Genomic DNA, 23636 nt, shown 5'->3' with positions numbered 1-23636 from the left:
ATTATATTAACCTGTCTGTCCACAATAATCACACTATTGTGTGCATGTAACCGTGCTCAGTGGAAGTTTGAGTTCTACCTAGTAAACATTCCCACCTGTTGAGGTTCCTCTGTGTGTGAGGCTACATGTTTAGCTCCAGTCTATTAGCCTGTTTACCCTCTGTCTTTCACCCCCCACCATACCTATCCCTCATCTGGATATGTTATGATGCTATTGACTAGTAGATCCATGCTAATGCATCTTGAACCAAGACTCAGAATGACATCAAAGGTCAAATTGGGGGTGCTTATATTTGTCTTGTTTCACTGCATGTACAAGTGGGTAACCTGTACGGGTGTGAAATGGAAATGTCCCATCTCCCCCTAAGACACCCTTGGAGAGTGGGGTCACGGCCAGGGATGTACCTAGGCATGGATTTGCTTTAGAATATCACTGCACTGAAACGGATGCATGTAGTTGTTTTGAGTTATGCTTGGACCAGCCGCATGCCTGACCTCACTCCGACTACCTTGCCGTGTTAATAAGACATCCGCTCCCAGATTATTCGGGGCGACCTTCCTTCCTGGTTTTTAGAAGTGGGTCAGATTTGAGAATTTCGGAGTGGAAGGCCGTAAGACAGGGCTGCCCAACCCTCTTCCTGGAGATCTACCGTCCTGTGGGTTTTCAGCCCAACCCTCTTCCTGGAGATCTACCGTCCTGTAGGTTTTCAGCCCAACCCTCTTCCTGGAGATCTACCGTCCTGTAGGTTTTCAGCCCTACACTCTTCCTGGAGATCTACTGTCCTGTAGGTTCAGTCCAACCCTGATTTAGCATATCTGATTCAGTCTTGTTGAGCAGCTAATTAGTAGAATCAGGTGTTAAATTAGGGTTGGACTGAACCCACAGGACGGTAGATCTCCAGGAAGAGGGTTGGGCAGCCCTGCCATAAGATAAACTGGAAGTGCTTTCTGACGGTGAGTGTAAGCTCCTTTGATCCCCCACGCTGAGGAAGCCTTTAATGCTCTTTGCTTCGTCTTAATGCATAGTGTACGGCCAGTTGCTTCGGCTGGCGAGTTAATTCTCTGGGTGGAAGAAGTGTGCAGCCAGTGGCACATGTACCTCAAAGCAGCTCCCATTGTGCTTTCCCTCCTCTCCAACCCCCTTTCATCCCACCCCCTCATCCAGAGAAGCTCTTTGCTTTGTCATTCTAATGAGGCCAAGACCAGAGGTGTCGGCAGAATGATTCACACACACACACACACACACACACACACACACACACACACACACACACACACACACACACACACACACACACACACACACACACACACACACACACACACACACACACACACACACACACACACACACACACACACACACACACACAAAGCCAGCCCGGTTGCATGCTGAAGTGCCCCCTGCTTTTCTTCCCTCCAACTCCCGTCTCTCTCTCCTTTGACTACAGTCGACAACAAAAAATAAAAATGCTGTGCCCTGGTCGGTTTGTATGCAGTGACGAGCTCCGTCATCCCTCCTTCCTCCCCTGCTTCTCTCCTTCCTCCCCTGCTACCTTCATTCCTCTCCTGCTACCTTCCTTCCTCCCCTGCTACCTTCCTTCCTCCCCTGCTACCTTCCTTCCCTCCTTTCCCAGATCACAGCCAACAAAAATAGGGCTTCTTTGCTTGGGTAAGTCTATGTGCAGTGGTGCGCTCTGTGATTGGAGCTGATTGTGAGTGGCAGGCAGGGGGTACATTGATTAGCCCTTTCCAGCCCCAGCCGTGAAATGGCAGGGTAACTGTGACGACGGCAGTGTTTTGTTAGGGCCAAAGGTGTCCTAGCATGGAGACGGGGCCCACTGAATCCCCATTATTGCCCTCCTACACAGTAATATGAACCCAAGCTAGCCCCCGTCGCACGGTTATTCTCTCTCAAAGCTGCCACAAATTCAATGCAGAGCGAAGAGTTATTACGAATGAAGCAGGACTAATCTCTTGTTATTTGGAAAGACTGGAGAGGTATTGAGTTTCAAGAGGAAGCATTATTATGGGGAATAACAGTCTTATGAGGAATGCTAGTCTGGAACTGTATGCATGTAAGAGAACTGTAGATATTGTGCATAAGATAATAAAGCAATTACAGAAAAGGTATATTATGGGGTGAGACATTTGTGTTTCTCACTTAACCGGACTGAGGTGGAGTGAAAAATCTCAAAGTTGAGAGAAGCCTTATTTGATCGACTCTTTTGATCTGCTAACAAGGAATCATCCATAATTTTGTTTCAGCAGACAGCCTTGTTTAACATTGGCAATTTCTCTTCGTCGCAACATGAATGTTCATCTTGAAATTGCAGCCTTTTGTGACAGATTTGGCAGAGTATTTTTTTTTTGAAACCTGCCAAAGAGACAATGTGGCTTTTAATATTGCTTGTGGCAAATGGAAATTGAAGAGACTTTCTTTTCCACCTTCAGAATGACAAGGTCATAATGTTTGCCAGTAGCTACCGTGCTCTCATATTGAACAGCGCATTTGGCTGTGTTTCTACACCTTTCCAAAATAGCTGCATTGGCTTCTCATAACCTTTTAGTTTAAACTAGACCGAACATGAGGATAATTCTGGAACCCCCTAAAGCACTTTGAGGTAAATTAATTCCCACTCCATTATCCAGTAATTTCCATTTTAGCATGGCGAGCAGGCCTAGTGTGTTCTTGCAAAGAGACGATAGAATTTGAGTTGGGATAGGTTGTGCACGGTGTACCTCCAAATGCAACCCCCACCATTAACCCAACCCCTCCCTCGTGTTATCCACAAGCTTCTCTAAAAAGGAAACTTCAAATGGTTTTATATTCTGCACTTTGACTCCTATTTCTGCCAGTAGATTGCAGATGCAAAGGTGGTAGTGTTGGGTTTGTAGGATTTTACTTTGCAACACGTCGATGCCACCCCTCAAATTGCATCTTAGTGATAGCAGGGACGACTTGACAGTGGGGTACTGCAGATTGTATTTCACCCAAGCGTCGGTGAATCAAAAATCTAGATCAACCAGCTTCTTCAAGCTGGAAAACCGTAATGGTGAAACGGCCACGTCCGTTGGGGCTATTACAACAACAAAGAAGTTACTTCCAACAACGAATACTGGACTCGCGATAGAACAGAAGAATGTGTACTGCGAGTCTTCTTTACCACACGGTGACCCTCCTCACCTTGTTCAAACAATAACAAAGGCGGTGGGGGCGACCAGTGGCGCTGTTTCCCCTAATACAAATTCCATCTTTAAACAACTGACACACTCCGTTGAATTGCAAACAGATTGGAAACGGTACCTTTCATGTGACTCGCCTCAAGTAATCCACCAAACAAAGACCATTCTTTACCCCCTTCCAAGAAGCCCAGAACTGATCACTTCAAGCTGTCATTTGTTTTGGGGGAAAACCATTGAACGAACTTAGGAAAGGCAATCACAGAGAGATCTGAAATGGAGTTCGAAACGAGTCCAGAACAATTGTTGGACTGTTTCACCCGTTGCCAGCATTCCAACACTACTCTTTGAGGAAATGAAAGGCTCATTAGATTGGGATTGGCTTTGGTGCTAAACTGCCTCCACTGATGTTTTGACACCGGCCATTTGACTGGCACCGGCCCCACCATGGCACGATTTTAAGCCTGATCAAGACATGGATAAATGTAAAACCCACCTTTTTGCTTGTTGAACACCCTGCCCCAGAGTCTGGACTGCTATTCTACCTCTGTTGATTTACTATGGTCAGCAACATCAAACAGCTGGGTAAAAACCACAGCTGGGGTTGGGGATGGCAACACCAGCATTTCAAAGTGAAACTTTTGGAAGGTTTTTAGAGGGGAGAACAGAATTGGCTATAGAGAAATGAGTAGGGGAAAAGTACAATTTCGGCACAAAGCAAGTACAAAGATCCTCACTTCCTCTGCCTCTTGCAGGTGGTCGAAGGCACTCTGTGCTCTATTTGTTCCTTGCATTTCAAAGGGAATTTTTTTTTTGTCCTCCCCCTTTTCCATCTTTCTTTCAACACCCCTCTACAGGAAAGCCAATTCTGCCAGTTCACATCAAAAGCAATAGACTCCTATGATCCATGTGTAGCCCTGCCTCCCAATCCCCTCCACCATCCCCCTCCAACCAGATGACAGCTCTTCATCATCAAACAGCCCAGTCAGTTACCCAGCGGCTCAGGTGGCGACCCCCGAGATCTTTTGAAACATGGATCGTAAATGAGTGACTCGGCAGTGACGGCGCGGGGGAGCGCTAGGCGCTAGCGGGTATCTGTGACCGCGCAGCCTTTAAACTTGGTCCAGGACGAAGCGTGGCGGGGTCCTTCGTGTGTGGGGACCTACGGATGTCAGCGATTGTGCTGAGGAGGCCTGATAGATGTAGGGGGGGGTTTCGTGCCCTAGCCACAGGGATCTGAGTGGGTGAGAGTCCTACGGGATATGGGAGGATTGTTGGCCATGTGGTTATCCTGTAACAAAGTACCATAGAACCAGGGGTTAATGGGGTGAGCAGCAGTGGGGTTTCAGTCAATGCATTTTTCTGAATTTTTAGCTTAAAGCTGGCTCTTGGGTGAAGGCCTTAAGGCGTCAGCATACCTCAGTTCGGTTGGCGCCTAGCCGAACTTGGCTAGCCAAACCGAACTAGTGTGCTTGCGTACTCCCTTAAAATACCTTCTATTGAAATACGAAAAAAAAGCACCATTAGTACTGTTTGTCCATTTTGAGATGCCGTAGCCACTATACGCTTCCTCAAAATAGTCAGAATTGATCTAAAATCACTCAAGACATGATAAAATTTTTGCCAAGGAGATCTTAGTCGCACAATTATACATCTAAAGAAGATGTTTGGTGCAGTATTTCTCAATGGAGAAAATGTGCATCAAAACGAGTTGACTCTCTTTGAATGACGACAACAGACTTTATTGAAGAATCCCTGCTGTTTACCAATCGCAGACGAAGGAATGTAAACGCTTACTGATGTCCAAAACTAACAGAAATGCACAATCTCTTCCGAACTGTTTCAGCTGGGAAGCATGCGAACACCTTTAGTCTCTTTGCCCTCATGTGGTCCCTGAATGTACAACGCACTTATATTAACAGTAGCCCTATTTATCTGAGCAGTCAATCAGGGAATATGAATCAACTCTTTCTGATGTGTGTTATATGATTTTTCCTCATTTTTACTGAAGTCGGTTGCAAGTATTCGTAGTATCTGAACAAGACTACAAGTATTAATTGTTGTGTACTTGTTTAGTTTGTCTTTATTTTCTTGTGTCTCACCCTCTTTTTGTCTTTCACAGGGACATGCGGAACAACATCATCAGCCTTATTGAACCGGGGGCTTTTCTTGGACTGCTCGCACTCAAAAGACTGTGAGCATTATCAGTATTACCATCAGCATTAAATCATTTTCATTTGAATAACATTTGTCAATTTCTTGGCAGATGCTTTAATGTGTAGCTCTTGGATGGCAGCCAGCACGAGTGATGGGCTGAACGGTTTCAAACCTGTGTCTATACCCAGTTCTTTTGCTCAACGTCAGATTTCTTTCACGGAATCCAATTCGCACCGTTTCCAATACTGTTAGAGAAGAGAAAGAGATGGGTATGATGATAAGAGAAATACCTACACACGGTTGTAGATGGTCCCACATCGCAACATTTTGACCGATAGGTTTTTGTCAGGTTTCATCAATACTGTTGACTCATGTTGACTCATGATGGCCCTAACTGTCGTATCTCGTATCGAGGCTATTGCCAACTCGCTGTCTCTAGTGTATCCAGTCTATAAGGGACTGCTGTAAAGCAGCTTTCTATTCAGTTCTCCAGTCCATTTGGGCCCTTGCCAGGGACTGCATGAGGCCCGATCTACTTTCACACATACAGGGAAAAGGGGCGTGTGTGTGTGTGTGTGTGTGTGTGTGTGTGTGTGTGTGTGTGTGTGTGTGTGTGTGTGTGTGTGTGTGTGTGTGTGTGTGTGTGTGTGTGTGTGTGTGTGTGTGTGTGTGTGTGTGTGTTAGGGAGAGAGCGAGCGCGTGTGTGTGTGCGTGCGCCTGTATGAGTGCGTGCGTGTGTATTGTCAACTTACACTGGCCGGACCTTGCCAACATAAACTAGAGTTTGGCTGCTGGTGCAGAGCAGTGAGTGAGACGGGAAGGTTGTCATCTCCTTGGCTTGGACAGAGCTTCATTTCCTCTTGTCAAGCCGCGGCCATTTTACAACCAACAGTATAACTATATTCTCTAAAACTATAGCCGTATTTCCCTGATCTAACCTATATCATTCAGCCAACAGCTATTTCATCTTGAATGGGACTATATAACACAATGCCAACGTTGGGTCAGAATGAAACGAATTGATCAGAAACACTGTATATCCAATTGTTGAAAATTCATCAATGCGTTTCTGTTCAGAACGGCACAGCAGTCTTTTCACAAAATGAACATGTTTGGCAGTGGAAATATATTGCAGACAGCTTGTCAGGTCGTTAAATCATGCATTTGATTGGTAACTGGCTGCGTCTCCAATATATCGCTTACAATTCAACCAATTCCACAGCTAACGAAAGAGCGAAAAGAGTAGCTGAGGTAAAAAGTCTTGAACTCCTACCCTTACACCTGCCCTCTGCTGGGCTTCTGGAAAAAGGTGATTGACTTAATTGACACGGAGGACATGAAAATACACGCTCCCTCTCTTCTAATGCAGTCGGTAGCAGACTCGTGACAAAGACAGTACACACACACACACACACACACACACACACACACACACACACACACACACACACACACACACACACACACACACACACACACACACACACACACACACACACACACACACACACACACACACACACACACACACACACACACACACACACACACACACACACACACACACACACACTCAGCCTCAGCCAATCTTAAATTTGTCCCATCTGTCCTTATACCTCTTTCCAAAAACCCTAATTAGATTTTTGCTTGTTTTTGAGACATGCCACTCGCTAGCGGCTAGGCCAAACCAAGGCTGCCTGCCTCTTTTACTCATCTTGTCAGAGAGAGGAGAGGGAAGTCAGACTTGAATGTTCTCATGAATAAACAGACATGTTAAATGCATTACTTCACCCCTTTCATTGTCATCATTTGTAATCAAAACTTACTTAGGTCAAAGTCCTCTTTCCATTCCAGTGTACATTGTTAGGAAATGTTGTAGCCTATTGATTGGCTCCGGAGAGGCACAGCTGTATAAGGCACTGCATCTCAGTGCTAGAGGCGTCACTACAGACCATGGTTCAATTTCAGGCTGTATCACAACCGGTCGTGATTGGGAGTCCCATAGGGTGACGCACAATTGGCCCAGCATCATCCGTTTGGCCCGGGGTAGGCCGTCATTGTAAATAATAAGTTGTTCTTAACCACCTTGCCTAGTTAAATAAAGATTAAATAATTAAAATGAAAGTCAAACCAGGGCTCTTACAGCACAGTAGATATGCAACTGATCCACTCCCACTGCAGTAAATAAAAAGCAGAGCCAACACAACATGACCGCAACGTCGGCAGGGTCGCTTAGCTTCGCTTTTAGGTTGGCGCCTGGACTCTTCACGGGACAAACGTCTGATCTGGTGTCAGTCAGACGGTGCCTGGTCTCAGCTGTTAGGGGCGGGCTGGCTAGAGGTGGGGGAGTAGAGACCCTGGGAGGAGAGAGCCCCCAGGGAAGGCTAGTTCCAACCCTGTTGTAACACCTGATACATCTAGTCAAGGTCCTGGTGAGGAGCAAGTAGTCGACTCAGTACTGTGTCGATATACCATCTGCATTCAGCAAAATGCATACGTTGCCAATATAGTCACACGACACCTATGAAATTACGTTTGTGCTGCATGAGTCACTGGATGCGTTTTAGTGCCACCTATTCAAGTCACTCCAGGGTGAAGTTTCCCCTGGGTACAGATGTAGGAACAACTTCCCCCTCCCCCAACTCTGATATTAACCCATAGTGGGGAAAATGCAAAACCGACCAAAGATCAGCGTCTGGGGGAGACTTCACCCTTCAACCCCTCTTCCGTACTGGCCTTAGGGCCTTACCACCTAGCAGCAGCCTCAACATTCCACCAACAGCTGAACAGTCACTGACACTGCGTTGTTACTGACACACCAGGCTATTTTAACATCTGCTCATATCACAAAAGACGGCTTGCTCTGGGTCTGCCTGGCTGTAATGTTGAGCTCTGCTGCTACTTTCATGGACAGACGACAAGTTCATGGACAGGTTTTATGTTTTGAAGTACTGTACAACCAAGATCGTTGTGACTTTGACACACAGCCCTGAAGCAACGTTATAGTGTGTGGGGAGAACTGGCAAGGAGATCTGCAATTGTCATTTAAAATATTGTTGGAAATTCATTGGACATGATGTTGCTATGATCATTGCTGATGATGACACAAGCAACAACGATGTCATTTGTGAGAGGCATAGCAGATGGTTTCCTCCTTATGTGGGCTGCTTTGACATCACACTACATTTTCCCAACTGCGAGAGCACTGCACCATGTCTAGTGATATGGCATGGCAGCACTGGCAGGACAGGAGTTTATCCCTTTAACTAAAGAAGTACCCCCCCCCCCCCCCCCACAAGGTAATCCTCCTCAGACACAGGATGCCAGCACGACTTCTTGGCAGCCCCCGAAAGGTTTTTCCGGGTTCCGGGGCAGGCGGAACTAACCACCTCACACAGTAAATTCCCAAGCTGCCACCCTCCCTAGGACCCACAACAATAATTAGACCAACACCAGGACGTTTACGTGATGCGCTCCACAATTATTTGAAAAAAGTGTTGCTAGTGCTGTGATGTTTGCCAGTGCAATGCTGCTGCCCTGGCATTGGGCCTTGGGTTAGGGTTGTAGCAATGCTGCTGCCCTGGCATTGGGCCTTGGGTTAGGGTTGTAGCAATGCTGCCGCCCTGGCATTGGGCCTTGGGTTAGGGTTGTAGCAATGATGCTGCCCTGGCATTGGACCTTGGGTTAGGGTTGTAGCAATGCTGCTGCCCTGGCATTGGGCCTTGGGTTAGGGTTGTAGCAATGATGCTGCCCTGGCATTAGACCTTGGGTTAGGGTTGTAGCAATGCTGCTGCCCTGGCATTGGACCTTGGGTTAGGGTTGTAGCAATGCTGCTGCCCTGGCACTGGACCTTGGGTTAGGGTTGTAGCAATGATGCTGCCCTGGCACTGGGCCTTGGGTTAGGGTTGTAGCAATGATGCTGCCCTGGCATTAGACCTTGGGTTGGGGTTGTAGCAATGATGCTGCCCTGGCATTAGACCTTGGGTTGGGGTTGTAGCAATGATGCTGCCCTGGCATTAGACCTTGGGTTAGGGTTGTAGCAATGCTGCTGCCCTGGCACTGGGCCTTGGGTTAGGGTTGTAGCAATGATGCTGCCCTGGCATTAGACCTTGGGTTAGGGTTGTAGCAATGCTGCTGCCCTGGCACTGGGCCTTGGGTTAGGGTTGTAGCAATGCTGCTGCCCTGGCACTGGGCCTTGGGTTAGGGTTGTAGCAATGCTGCTGCCCTGGCCTTGGGTTAGGGTTTGTATTGCATTGTGAGACCTTGATAATGTAAATGTGGGTTAACCTTATATGGACGATGCCATCGTACGGATGTCATCGACACTATCATGCTCGTAACATGTACCGGTGTTACACTTTAGTCATTTGTTTACGTTTGAGTCGTTCAGCGGATGCTATTTTATCCAGGTGTTACTGCTTGCATATACACCCACAACCTTGATTTCTTTTTATACACCCACAGCATTACGTTTCTACATGGGGGCATGTTTTTGGAATGGCTGTTTCGAATGCCCTGCCTACCTAATGTCGTCTCGTTTGACCTAATGTATCTTTGAGTTAAACAACACATTTCCAGAATGTTGTCAGAGAAAAATCTTTGCCCAAACATGGTTTCTTTACAAAGGACCCCCGGGCAATAGATGATGCTACCTGCCGGCCTGGCGAAAAAGACAAGCTTTGATGTGTATGACATGCACTATAAGAGGTTAATCTTGACTAGTTTAGTGTGTTACACAGGCTTTGATGTGTATGACATGCACTATAAGAGGTTAATCTTGACTAGTTTAGTGTGTTACACAGGCTTTGATGTGTATGTCATGCACTATAAGAGGTTAATCTTGACTAGTTTAGTGTGTTACACAGGCTTTGATGTGTATGTCATGCACTATAAGAGGTTAATCTTGACTAGTTTAGTGTGTTACACAGATGCTTTGATGTATAAGTTAATCTTGACATGTTACACTAGGCTTTGATGTGTATGACATGCACTATAAGAGGTTAATCTTGACTAGTTTAGTGTGTTACACAGGCTTTGATGTGTATGACATGCACTATAAGAGGTTAATCTTGACTAGTGTGTTACACAGGCTTTGATGTGTATGACATGCACTATAAGAGGTTAATCTTGACTAGTGTGTTACACAGGCTTTGATGTGTATGACATGCACTATAAGAGGTTAATCTTGACTAGTTTAGTGTGTTACACAGGCTTTGATGTGTATGACATGCACTATAAGAGGTTAATCTTGACTAGTTTAGTGTGTTACACAGGCTTTGATGTGTATGACATGCACTATAAGAGGTTAATCTTGACTAGTGTGTTACACAGGCTTTGATGTGTATGACATGCACTATAAGAGGTTAATCTTGACTAGTGTGTTACACAGGCTTTGATGTGTATGACATGCACTATAAGAGGTTAATCTTGACTAGTGTGTTACACAGGCTTTGATGTGTATGACATGCACTATAAGAGGTTAATCTTGACTAGTTTAGTGTGTTACACAGGCTTTGTTGTGTATGACATGCACTATAAGAGGTTAATCTTGACTAGTTTAGTGTGTTACACAGGCTTTGATGTGTATGACATGCACTATAAGAGGTTAATCTTGACTAGTTTAGTGTGTTACACAGGCTTTGATGTGTATGACATGCACTATAAGAGGTTAATCTTGACTAGTTTAGTGTGTTACACAGGCTTTGATGTGTATGACATGCACTATAAGAGGTTAATCTTGACTAGTTTAGTGTGTTACACAGGCTTTGATGTGTATGACATGCACTATAAGAGGTTAATCTTGACTAGTTTAGTGTGTTACACAGGCTTTGATGTGTATGACATGCACTATAAGAGGTTAATCTTGACTAGTTTAGTGTGTTACACAGGCTTTGATGTGGAAACCCCCTCTGGGTGAACACAGACGTCTCAAATCTCCTTGAAAAGTTGTACAACTGACACCCGATATTTTTAAAATTATTATTATTATTTTTTATCCCTGCCTCTGCCCCAATCTGCCTCTAGGGGGAACGACAACACCAGTCTAGTTGACAGTTTTTCTCCGATTTTGATTTGTTGACCGACAACGTGGATTTATTAGAATTCACTGAGTCACCACATGATGTCAATTAACGTATGCATTCCATGTTTGTACAATTTGCGGTGGCCTATGATGTTTCAAACAATATTGCTGCTGTTTGACATGAGCAAATCAGGACAGAATATAACCAGAATCTCCATTGGTTTGGCTTTCTACAGAGACCTGTCCAACAACCGCATTGGCTGCCTCAACGTGGACATATTCAAGGGCCTCTTAAGTCTGGTTCGACTGTAAGTAATAGTTATTTTTGATTTGCTTTTTCTCTATTATCTTTAAAAATTACTTTCAAAACAACCCCATAAGTCATTGATAGGTACATTCACGGGAAAGTTACATATTTGGCTCCAGTGCCCCAATAGTATTTGCCCTTAGAAAATGGTGGCAGCCAGGTGCTGAGATATTAGCATATTACCCAGGGTTCCCCCAAGAGTTTCAGTGCAACAGCTGCAACACATTATTCCATGTCCTGTTCCCACAATACAAAGGTGAGGATTAAGATATTCCTGGACATCTCACTGGAGTAACTAATGACCGTTTGTGTTTGGGTCCTAATGGTGTGATGTGACAGGTTGGCATATTTGAATGAATTTGTTATAGGTGATTGATAGCCTTCGTCTTGTCTTTTCAGAAACCTTTCAGGAAATATGTTTTCATCGCTAGCCCAAGGGACGTTCGACAGCTTGGTGTCGTTGAAGACATTGTAAGTATGATTTTAGGGGTGACGGTTAGAAATGCGTCTCTCTAGCAGTTTACAGTGTTTTTACTGGGCTATTTACAAATGGTAGGGCTACGCCATTCTTCAGGCCGCCACTTAAAGGTGGAATCTGTAACTTCCATTTCCCAGTTGGCAACTCAAGTTTCTACAAACACATTACAAAACATACAATCAAATGGTTCTACCAAAAAAACCCTCAACCTCTGTTTCCAGACTGCTTCATAGGGCTAGCACTTTTGACTGGAAATTAAACTTAAAGGGGCACTTTACCACTTTTTAACCTCATATTTATTATTTCTACAGATGTGTAAAACTGTGATTTTAATATATTCTGTAGTCAAAAAGATAAGAAAATGACTCTCTACGATGTCATCGGGAGTGTTGAACTGCCCCTTTAACTCTGTGTCTGTCTCCATGTTACCTCAGGGAGTTCCAGACGCCGTACCTGCTGTGCGACTGCAACCTGCTGTGGCTGCTGCGCTGGATCAATGACAACAATGTGGGGGTGAAGGACACCAGCTGCTCCTACCCTCGCTCCCTGCAGGGCCAGCTCATCACCTCCACCAAGCCTGAACTGTTCACCTGTGGTAAGGATACAGACACACACATTTGGTCCTACACTTAGTCATCAGCCCTTAAGTTCCACGTACGTCTATACACACAGAGAGAACACTAGACATAGGCACGCACCAATGCACATGTGCGCGCACACACACTCGCTCACCTTCGTCAAACCTAAGTTTTGTCAGAACACAATCAACAACACACATACATGCTACTCCCCTACACCATACATCACCTTGCTCAAGGCTAACTCTTGATGAACACACTCTCACATGCAGTCTTTGGCACGCTGCCCTCCTAAGACGCATTCTCAGACAGGACAGATATATAGATGTACTTAAAACCTCTCTCTCCCCACTCCACAGTGGTGAGTTTGGCTCGGCCGTCTGTTTTGTGTTGCTGGTATTTTTGGGAATGGGAGTTGTCCAATGGCACAGGCGATAAGGAAAGGGCCAGCAGTACGTCGCAGTGCAGCGTTTGTTTGTGCTTGCCCTGTCTTATCAGTTTGGCACTCTTCACTGCACGGGTTAGGAAATACGTGGCACAGCTTTCACAAGTAGACACGCATGACCTGAGTGATGAATAGGACCACCATTTGACTATTGAGGGGATCCCAGCAGGAGATGAATGAAGTTGTTTTGAAAGGCATTGAATTAACCCCATCCTACTCAGACATGTCCCCTAGAGAGAGACACTCACCTATGGTCATGTGTACACACACACACACACACACACACACACACACACACACACACACACACACACACACACACACACACACACACACACACACACACACACACACACACACACACACACACACACACACACACACACACACACACACACACACACACACACACACACACACATCACCAAGTTAAAAAAGCCAAAACTCTAAAATAAACCACACCTGAAACAAATGCCCTAAATGGAACCGTGTCCTCCCCAGATGCACCCCTGGAGCTGCCCTCCTTCCAACTGACGCCGTCCCGGCATCAGGTCGTGTTCCAGGGCGACAGCCTGCCCTTCCAGTGCCAGGCCTCGTTCGTGGCGGAGGACATGCAGGTGCTGTGGTACCAGGACGGCCGTATGGTGGAACCCGACGCAGCCCGGGGCATCTTCATCGAGAAGAGCATGGTGCAGAACTGCTCCCTCATCGCCAGGTACGATGAAGACCATCTGCTTCCTGTCTGTTTCCTCCTTCCAGGGAGTTTCGTCTTGCCACTGTGCTCCTGCTATCTGCTCACTGTGCTGCCTTTCGCACTTTGTGACAAATGCTGTTGGGGGGGGGGGGGTCAGCGTAAACAAAATGTTATTGATACCGTGAAGTTGAAGCGGCCTCTTTACCTCGGCAGTGTATGAAACCACGGTATATGCATTTGTAAAAAAGCAATACGGTCAGCCCTGAGGAAATCCTCTGCTTGACTCCTATGTTATAGTAAAAGGCCAAAGTCAGAAATGGTCACGAACGTTACCTTTTAAAAAAAAAAAACTTTCATTTGATGCAAATGACACCTGTCAGCAATCGTGGTTGAAACTAGCTACTGTTTGGCAGTGATATATTATGTCACTGTTGTCCCTCTCTGTTCTATCAGTGCGTTGACCATCTCCAACATCCAGCCTGGCTCTACGGGAAACTGGGAGTGTCGTGTGAGGACCAGCCGGGGGAACACCACGCGTACCGTCCACATCATGGCTCTGGAGAGCTCTGCCAAGTACTGCCCACCCGACAGGGTGTCAAACAACAAGGGAGACTTCAGGTGAGCTCGGTTGATGTCAGTCATCTGTCAGATAAATGGTTTAGGTGAATATTGCACTTTTATTCCTCTATTGGTTTAATCTAATCTCCGCCATGTGGTTTAATCTCAGCTATTGTTTTATGCAAGCAGGTATGTATATGCTGACTTGTGTAATTTGAATGGACTTGTTTAGGCTGTTTAACTTCTTGACGCTACCCATCCCTTAAGTGTGTCAGTTGTTTGTGGAACAAGCTCGGCTCTGTGGCGCCTCCTAGTGGTTGAATATCAGACTGTTAATTGTAGTAATATCGAGGTCGTATTCACGAGGCACCAAATGGAAGAGAACTTGACAGAACGAGGGAAGGACTAACGTGAACTTGTCCGATAAGAAATGCTTGTTTTGATTCGCTATATGTTTTCAATTTGTAAAATTGTAATTGTCTACAAGCGTCTATTCCATTGAGTGAATCGTAGAACAGGGCTGGAATTAAAGCTTTCCACTGTTTTAGATGATGATGTTGAGCACCAGTAAGTGGCAGCAGCTGTGGCTAAATAATCACATGATGTTCCTGGAACACACCACGTGACTCATGCTAACCACACTCTGGCATTCCCACTCTTCTTTTTCGTAACCAACTCTCTCGCTGACTCAACTCATGACGATAAACGTGAACCTGGCACATCTATTAAGCACTTCATCAATCTTAGGTGGATTCTGGCATTTTGCTAACTGAACAAATTCTCTCTCTCTCCTCTCTCTCCCCCCCGTCTGTCTCTCTCCGCTCCATCTGGCCCCCCCCCCCCCCCCATCTTTTTCTCTTTCTCCCGCTCTCCGGCTCTTCCTCTCCCCCTCCCCCATCTCTCAGATGGCCTCGTACCATGGCGGGCATCAGAGCCTACATGCCCTGCAACAAGTTGGCGTCGGGCGCGGGAATCTACTCTGGCTCGGTGGGTGATGAGCTGCGGGCATGGCGGCACTGTGACCGTGGGGGCCTATGGGCCGAGGACAACTACTCCCGCTGCCAGTACCAGAAGGACGTCACCCGCATCCTCTACATCATCAACCAGGTGACCATGGCACTCTTTCTGCCCATGTTTGATTTGCCCTCTTTGTCTGTGTTGTTTCTCTACATCCATCGTTCTCTTTTTCCTCATCTTCCTTTTGTTTTCATCTTTCAAGCCTTTACTCTTGGTCTGTTATTTTCATCTCTTTCTTCTGACAGTGTTTTTATTATGATTAATCCCCTCCTACACTCAAATTCCTTCTTGACGCTTTCACCCTAAATCTGTCTGTCTCTGTCTGTCTGTCTTGTCTGTGTCTTCTAGATGCCTCTGAACATGACCAACGCAGTGATCACGGCCCGCCAGCTGCTCGTCTACACAATTGAGGCCGCCAACTTCTCCGATAAGATGGACGTCATCTTCGTGGCCGAGATGATCGAGAAGTTTGGCAAGTTTGCCGAGAAATACAAGGAGGTGAGTCCCGCTTCCATCTCACAGTCCCACCGCGTATCTCATTTAGGCACGAATAAGATGCACGCACTTGCATATAAAGACACACAGACGCACAAACGGAGGATACGAACACCATGCACGATGAGGTGAACCTTCGGGCATAGGTGTCATGAGAAGAAATGGGGTCACTAAGTGGAGCTACTGTAGGTAATAGTCTGTCAGTGTGTGCTGCCACATTTCTTCTGAGTGCAAGTGACAGTGTGAATATACAACTTACTGTAGGCCTTTCCATCTTACTGCTGATATTTGGGGCGTCTTCCCTTGACTTTATCACTACGTTCCTCGTAGTTGAGACAAGGCAACCCTGTCCTGTTTAAATCCACAGGAATCTGAATGAGAGCGGAAAAGATAGGATCTGGAATGAGGGATGTTTCCTGTCTGGGATTTGAGCTGTGAGGGACTGCAGAGCAAGGCCGGGGTCAGGTTTCTTTGCCTGTTTGGTTTCCATTGGAAGGTCATTCAATGGCGCACCTGTCAGTTTGAGCTCATTAGAGAGGGCTCTGAATGTCACACCTGGTTGAGACCTGCGGCCCTCAGTCAGCAATCATGGAGAGAGCGCTGAGAGGAACCACGGTGATGATAATAACATTGTTTCGGTTGATACGGCTGGTGCATGCACGTGCCCTGTCTGTGGCCCTGCGTGTATGTGCAGGTATCTTTTAGCGTGCAGTTCTGTTGTTTCTTGGCGTGTGTGTTAACCCTGCTCTGTCTGTCTCAGTTGGGGGATGTGATGGTGGACATCTCCAGTAACCTGATGCTGGCTGACGAGCGGTTGCTGTGGATGGCTCAGCACGAGGCCAGGGCCTGCTCCCGCATCGTGGAGTGTCTCCAGAGGATCGCTGTACACCGCTTAGCCAGCACAGCCCAGGCCTACTCCACCGTAAGATCACAGTAAATCATGGGATCACAGTATATCATGTCCTATTACAACTCTACGGACCAAATCCTAAGCAGCATTGATGCATAAATGCATTGATGTCATTGGGAGGCGCACTACTGTCTGTAGATGTGTTTTCCACTATTTGAATTTCAAAGCCCGTCTGATCTTACTGTTCTTCATTTCGCCTCGTGTATTATTCTTTCTCTAATTCCCATAATTTGTTCCCAGAATTCCCATAACATCGCTCTGGAGGCCCACGCCATCAAGGCGAGCAGCTTCAACGGCATGACCTGCACACTGTTTCAGAAGCTGATGCCTGAACGTGTTGGGATCAGAGACCTGGGTCCGCGCATCGACCTAGACGGCAACCCTGACCGCCAGCTCAGCTTCAAGTGTAACATCACCAGCACCCTGTCCAGCCTTGCTCTTAAGGTCAGTACACAGGAATGGCCATAAGGGAGTCGATCACAAGGTGCTTATAAAGTAACCAAGTCTCGACCGCAAAGAGCAAGCGGCAGCAGTCATGTTAATTGAAACGGGCCTCCTTAATGCGTCTGAATACTTGGTTTGGCTTGCTCCTAGCAGAACTCGGCTAGGCGACGTGAACTCCCTTCAGACCTTAGCTTGTCCATCTTGAGACGCCGTAGCCATTATACACCTCCTCAAAACAGTCAGAATTAGTCTAAGATCATTTAAGAAATCTGTCATAAATGTTGATGTTTTTGCCTAGTCGTAAAATTTTACATTGAACTAATCTGTTTGGTGCAGTATTTCTCTAGTGAAAAATTTGAGCAGGAAAAAGAGTCAACTCTTGTTGAATGACAAAACACAACTAATTGAAGAATCCCTTGGGGGCGTAGACTTTGGCTTGTTGTGTGCACGAACAGCCCAAAAAAGACATACCAAGGACCAAAACGTCACAAAATGTTGTCATAATTATCCACAAACCGTTTCGGATGGGGAAACATGCGGACGTCTTTAATGAGGTGCATTGTCACGTGACGTTCACCCATAACACATATTAAAACGATGAACTGTAGAATAAAGCGTTACCCAGAATCCCACAGTTATACTGTACACTCCATTATTTTAATCTCAATGGGATTCACCTGTAGAAATAAGGTATAAATACAATGATAGAATAAATCACCTCTTTCTCTCCCTAGAACACCATAGTGGAGGCGTCCCTGCAGCTCCCCCCCTCTCTGTTCTCCCAGTACTCTGTCCCTGGCCAGGCCGGTGACAACGTCTACAAGTTCCACCTGCTGGCCTTTCGCAACGGCAAGCTCTTCCCCTCCACGGGCAATTCCACCCTGCTGGCCGACGGGGGAAAGAGGAGGAACGTGGCCACCCCCGTGCTCCTGGCCAAGATAGGTGAGTCTGGCATGGACCTCACTGTATCGCTATAGTATTAGATGGGTTTTGTTCAAGATGTTGTTGTGACTTGTTTTAATAGTGAATTTTATGTTATGGGCAACAAATGTTATTAGAATGAATAGATGTTGATTAAAGCTTTCAAAGACTTGATTTAGGATCCGTCTGTAATTTGACATTTTACAGTGTATGAAAAAGCTAAAAGCATTTAGTTCTATGTAGTGAAAGTGTGTGAGGCCATTTTATTTTCTATTAATTACGTGTGAGGTGGCAACTTGTTTTTTGTTACAACAGGTTTTTGAAAATGTTGCGCAAAAAAGATTGATAGATTCATAAAGATAAGAACCGTGACATGTGTTGACCTTCAAGACTAACGCCTCTCTCTCTCTGGTCAGAGGGTTTCCCACTGCGCGGCCTGCGGATGCCGGTGAACGCCACGCTGCGGAGGTTTGCCCGCGGCACTGACGCCGTGCCCGCCTGCTGGAACTTCAGCCTGTTGGGTGGGCAGGGCGGTTGGCAAAGCGAGGGCTGCCGTCTCCTGGGCCACCATGACAACTTCACCACGCTCTCCTGTGACTCGCTCAGCAACTATGCCGTGCTCATGGTGAGTGGCCAGGGGGTTCCTGGCTTTTAAACTTAATGAAGAAATGTGACAACATAAGGTTGTTTGTTCCCAACAAGGGCTATTTTTTAATTAGGAAATACGACAACACGGATAATATAGAGCTGGCTGTGTTTTCCGTGCATCGGCAGGACAGAGCAGCTACGTCTGGTAAGACGAGGGGCGGAGGTGTGTGTCTATTTGTCTGGTGCGCAATGTCTAATATTAAAGAAGTCTCAAGGTATTGCTCCCCTGAGGTAGAGTACTTCATGAAAAACTATGGACCACACTATCTACCGAGAGAGTTCTCATCTATGTTATTTGTGGCTGTCTATTTACCCCCACAGACTGATGCTGGCACTAGGACCGCACTCAACGAGCTGTGTAAGGCTATAAGCAAACAAGAAAACACTCATCCAGAAGTGGCGCTTCTAGTGGCCGGGGACTTTAATGCAGGCAAACTGAAATCAGTTTGACCTAATTTCTATAAGCATGTAAAATGTGCAGCCAGAGGGGGGAAAAAAGCTCTCTCTCGCCCTCCATTTGGCAAATCTGATTCTATCCTAATTATATCTTCCTGATTCCTGCTTACAAGAAAAAACTAAAGCAGGAAGCACCAGTGTCTCGCTCAATACAGAAGTGGTCAGATGACGTGGATGCTACGATACAGGACTGTTTTTCTAGCACAGTCAGGAATATGTTCCGGGATTCTTCCAATGACATTGAGGAGTACTCCACCTCGGTTATCGGCTTCATCAATAAGTGGATCGACGACGTCGTCCCCACAGTGACCATACGTACAGTTTGAGTCGGAAGTTTACATACACTTAGGTTGTAGTCATTAAAACTAGTTTTTCAACCACTTCACAAAATTCTTGGCAAGTCGGTGAGGACATCTACTTTGTGCATGACACAAGTCATTTTTCCAACAACTTTACAGATAGATTATTTAAATTATAATTCACTGTATCACAATTCCAATTTCGTTTTCTAATGACGGAACAGTGGTAGGCCTGATCACCAAAAACGATGAGACAGCGTATAGGGAGGGCGTCAGAGACTTGGCAGTGTGGTGCCAGGACAACACCCTCTTCCTTAATGTGAGCAAGATTAAGGACCAAACAGGCCCCCACTCAGGAGCCTGAAAAGATTTGGCATGGGTCCCCAGATCCTCAAAGTTTTACTGCACCAATCGAGAGCATCCTGACCGGTTGCATGACCGCCTGGTATGGCAGGCATCTGCTCGTCATCTGACCGTAAGGCAGGTAGCCTAGTGGTTAGAGCGTTGGACTAGTAACCGAAAGGTTGCAAGATCAAATCCCTGAGCTGACAAGGTTAAAATCTGTCGTTCTGAACAAGGCAGTTAATCCACTGTTCCTAGGCTGTCGTTGAAAATAAGAATTGGTTCTTAACGGACTTACATATAGGTTAAAAAAAAGTCGCTACAGAGGATAGCGCGTATTGCCCAGTCCATCACTGGGGGCCAAGCTTCCTGCCATCCAGGACCTATAATACTAGGCAGTGTCAGAGGAAGGCCCCAAAAATTGTCAGACTCCAGTCACCGAAGTCAGACTGTTCTCTCTGCTACCGCACGGCAAGCAGTACCGGAGAGCCAAGTCTAGGTCCAAAAGGCCATGAGACTGCTGAACAATTAATCAAATGGCCCCCATAACTATTTACATTGACACCCCCCCCTGTTTTTGCACTGTTGCTACTCACTGTTTATTATCTATGCAGAGTCCATCTTACCCCTACCTACATATACAAATTACCTCCACTAACCTGTACCCTCGCACATTGATACATTGGTACCGGTACCCCCTGTATATAGCCTTGTTGTTATTTTATTGTGTTCCGTTTTATTTTAGTTTATTTTGTAAATATTTTCTTAACTCTTATTTCCTGAACTGCATTGGGCTTCTAAGTAAGCATTTCACGGTAAGGTCTACACCTTTTGTATTTGACGCATGTGACAAAAGCTATTTGATTTGATCCCACAGGATCTTACTGGGGTGGAGTATTTCTCTCCCAGCATCGAGCCTCTCCACCCAGTCATCTACGCCACGGCTATCGTCCTCTTGCTCTGTCTACTGATCATCATCATAAGCTACATATACTACCACAGGTAACAGCTCTACCTGCATACTCGTCCTGTTAGAATCTAATACAGTGTATACCAGGTATATAAGATACGTGTTGTATGTTTGCTATGCCGGGTTAAGTGATATGAAATGTTATTTTATAAAATAATTTCTCTGTAATTAATATTACCTGATCAAACTAATCATGTAAATGTAATTAACTAGAAAGTCGGGGCACCACGGTCAATGTTTATAGAGCTGTTGTGTTCTGAATAGACTCTTAAAGACCTGGTAATCTTTTATATCGATAGCAGTCAATTATTAACCTATATAATCGCACAGAATTACATATACACAAGATGGATCATACATTGATTACTAATTATGTCATACAAGAAAACGTCCCTAGCGGACGGAACCGATATGACGCCTGGTTACACAAAGAAAGGGGGTTGTGTTTGAATGAAAGCGCGGGAAGACTGAGGAACAAAAGGATTGGGTCTCTATCGGACCTTATGAAGCTTTGCTATCGTAAATACAGAATCTTATGCATTCTAAATAACCGCCCATTTGGAAAAGGAAAATGCAAGAAATATTTACTCTGAGCTGCGCTCCGATAGATTGGTCGTAGATGGAAGACTGGGTTGCCCAGCAGAGATCTCCCTTGTCCTTTGAAGAATATGTCTTGTGGTAGAACGGGTACATTGTAGTACCCTGTCTTTCTGAAGAGATTGTCCGTCCTTTCCTGGCCCACGTTTACAGCTGCTGCTGCTAACTCGACGTCTAGGATGTATTCTTAAGAGAACAAGAGTTCAAAGTTCATATCAAGTTGCCATTCAACCATTCGCAACCAGAGCTCACGTTGAGGTTGGCTTAGTTATGTAGTTGATATTAGCTCTTTTAAATGTATGGACAGCAGTTCTCACGTCATCGGGAACACAAGGTTGACTTTCGTCAATGGGCTTTTGTCATGGTGGAAAGAACGGCGTGTTGCATAGTTCACAACCAATGTCTGTTCACTTGGGCGGGGCCACTGAGTGAGCATAGTTCACTCATGAAAATAATTATCTCATTTAGAAGCTAAAATTACATTGAATCTTTTCACAAATTGTTTCATATTTAAACATTTAAATTGCACAACAATTCCATGTGAATTTGATAACTAGGATGTGACAGTTTGTCATCCTATCATCAGTAATAATGTATCAGACGACAACTGATCTGACATCATATTCTTTATGTACCAACGGATATTTTCAACTGGTTGGATTACCGAAATATGGTTCCATTCCCCAACCTTTTGATGTTACCAGACTCTCTCTATGTTAACAAAGGGCTTTCTAAGAGTCCAATCTGTAGAGTAGAGAAAAGGGGGAAAGGTATTTATAGGGGTCATAAACCTCACCAACAGGGCAACAACATGACAATACCAAGTATCCATCTTACTAGTAGTACGGTATCTAATACCGTGTATATTACCAAATGGTGGACTGTGACTCGCTTTCGGGTCGCAGCATAAGATTTGTTGGCAGAAGGTTTCTTATTGGTTGGGTCACAATGCAAAGAAGTTTGGGAACCAATACTGTCCAGGCTCCAGTAATATTTTCACCACTCCACAAGCACATCTACACCATTCCACACTCATTCAAAATTACAACAAAGATTCTGAATTAGTCAAACGTACGAATAGCTTTTCTTTTTTTGTTGTTGACATTTGACATATTTTATTCCCTGAGCTCAGCATTTATTTGCCAAATCTTACCATGTCAGTTCTGTGTGCTTGCCTGTCCAGGTCTGTCCGGATCAGCCGTAAGTACTGGCATATGCTGGTCAACCTCTGCCTCCACATATTCCTCACCTGTGGCGTCTTTGTGGGTGGCATCAACCAGACACGCTACGCCAGCGTGTGCCAAGCCGTGAGTATTCCCCCCTACTACCCACCATACCCCCCTGGTGTGCAAGCCTATCTGCCTACCATGCAGACTGCCAACCTGCCTTCCCGTGCCCAAAGCATCTCAGAATTATATGGGGATCTCAAGATGTTGTGGAGAAAGATGTGCCTTTGGCAACATACTGTGATCCTGGACTTGTGGCTGAGTTCCGACTCGCCACCCTTCTCCCAAAGTGTGCACTTGCCGTCATAGATTGAAATGCATTGGATTGGCTAAAGAGAGTTTACACCATTTGTTAAATCCATGATGAGATGTGTGCAAGTGCACACTTTGGGAGAAGGGTGGAGAATCGGGACTCAGTCTGTCTCTCAAATATTTATATTTCAGCTGAAGGCAGCCCCTGCTGATCTTCACTAGGTTATTTTATTAATGAATTGTCCCTCATACAAAGGGCCCGGCTGGTGGAGAACATCTGGGAAAATCTGACAGCTAGGCTCTACATTGTCGAGGAATTTAAACAACTGACAATTAGTATAATAACATTTTATGAAGTTAATTTTCAGAAAATGTCTAGTATTTTGCTCACAAATCATTTGTGAAGCATCTATATAGTGCCTATGTAGAATGTATGAATGCTCTATAAAGCCTTCATATATAGTACAGGCAAAATATGTGGAAAAACTTTCACTTTTTCATAAAAGCATGAAATTTGGTACAGTTGTACAGTTTGGGGTGCTGAACCTTTTCACAGCAAAGGTTTTTGTTTGAAGTTGGACTGAGATTGTTGTCTTGTTTTTAGGTGGGCATCATTCTGCACTACTCTACCCTGGCCA

At 45.4% G+C, this 23636-nt stretch overlaps 1 protein-coding gene across 1 annotated transcript in view; it reads left to right on the top strand.

Moving 5' to 3' along the window:
• The window catches only part of LOC124007946 (adhesion G protein-coupled receptor A3-like), a 50111-nt gene that overhangs the window by 19995 nt on the left and 6480 nt on the right, over positions 1-23636 (top strand). The window contains exons 3-17 of the mRNA XM_046318839.1: positions 5305-5376; positions 11598-11669; positions 12068-12139; positions 12581-12741; positions 13671-13884; positions 14317-14481; positions 15327-15528; positions 15787-15936; positions 16694-16855; positions 17084-17287; positions 18022-18229; positions 18625-18833; positions 20831-20955; positions 22704-22827; positions 23603-23636. The exon at positions 23603-23636 is cut by the window's right edge and continues 112 nt beyond it. Coding sequence (XP_046174795.1) covers positions 5305-5376; positions 11598-11669; positions 12068-12139; positions 12581-12741; positions 13671-13884; positions 14317-14481; positions 15327-15528; positions 15787-15936; positions 16694-16855; positions 17084-17287; positions 18022-18229; positions 18625-18833; positions 20831-20955; positions 22704-22827; positions 23603-23636 — 2174 coding nt within the window. The remainder of the gene's footprint in view (positions 1-5304; positions 5377-11597; positions 11670-12067; positions 12140-12580; positions 12742-13670; positions 13885-14316; positions 14482-15326; positions 15529-15786; positions 15937-16693; positions 16856-17083; positions 17288-18021; positions 18230-18624; positions 18834-20830; positions 20956-22703; positions 22828-23602) is intronic.

This window comes from Oncorhynchus gorbuscha, linkage group LG21 (assembly GCF_021184085.1).
Source record: "Oncorhynchus gorbuscha isolate QuinsamMale2020 ecotype Even-year linkage group LG21, OgorEven_v1.0, whole genome shotgun sequence".
Classification (NCBI taxonomy): domain Eukaryota; kingdom Metazoa; phylum Chordata; class Actinopteri; order Salmoniformes; family Salmonidae; genus Oncorhynchus; species Oncorhynchus gorbuscha.
This window is presented reverse-complemented; position numbering and strand designations above follow the sequence as displayed.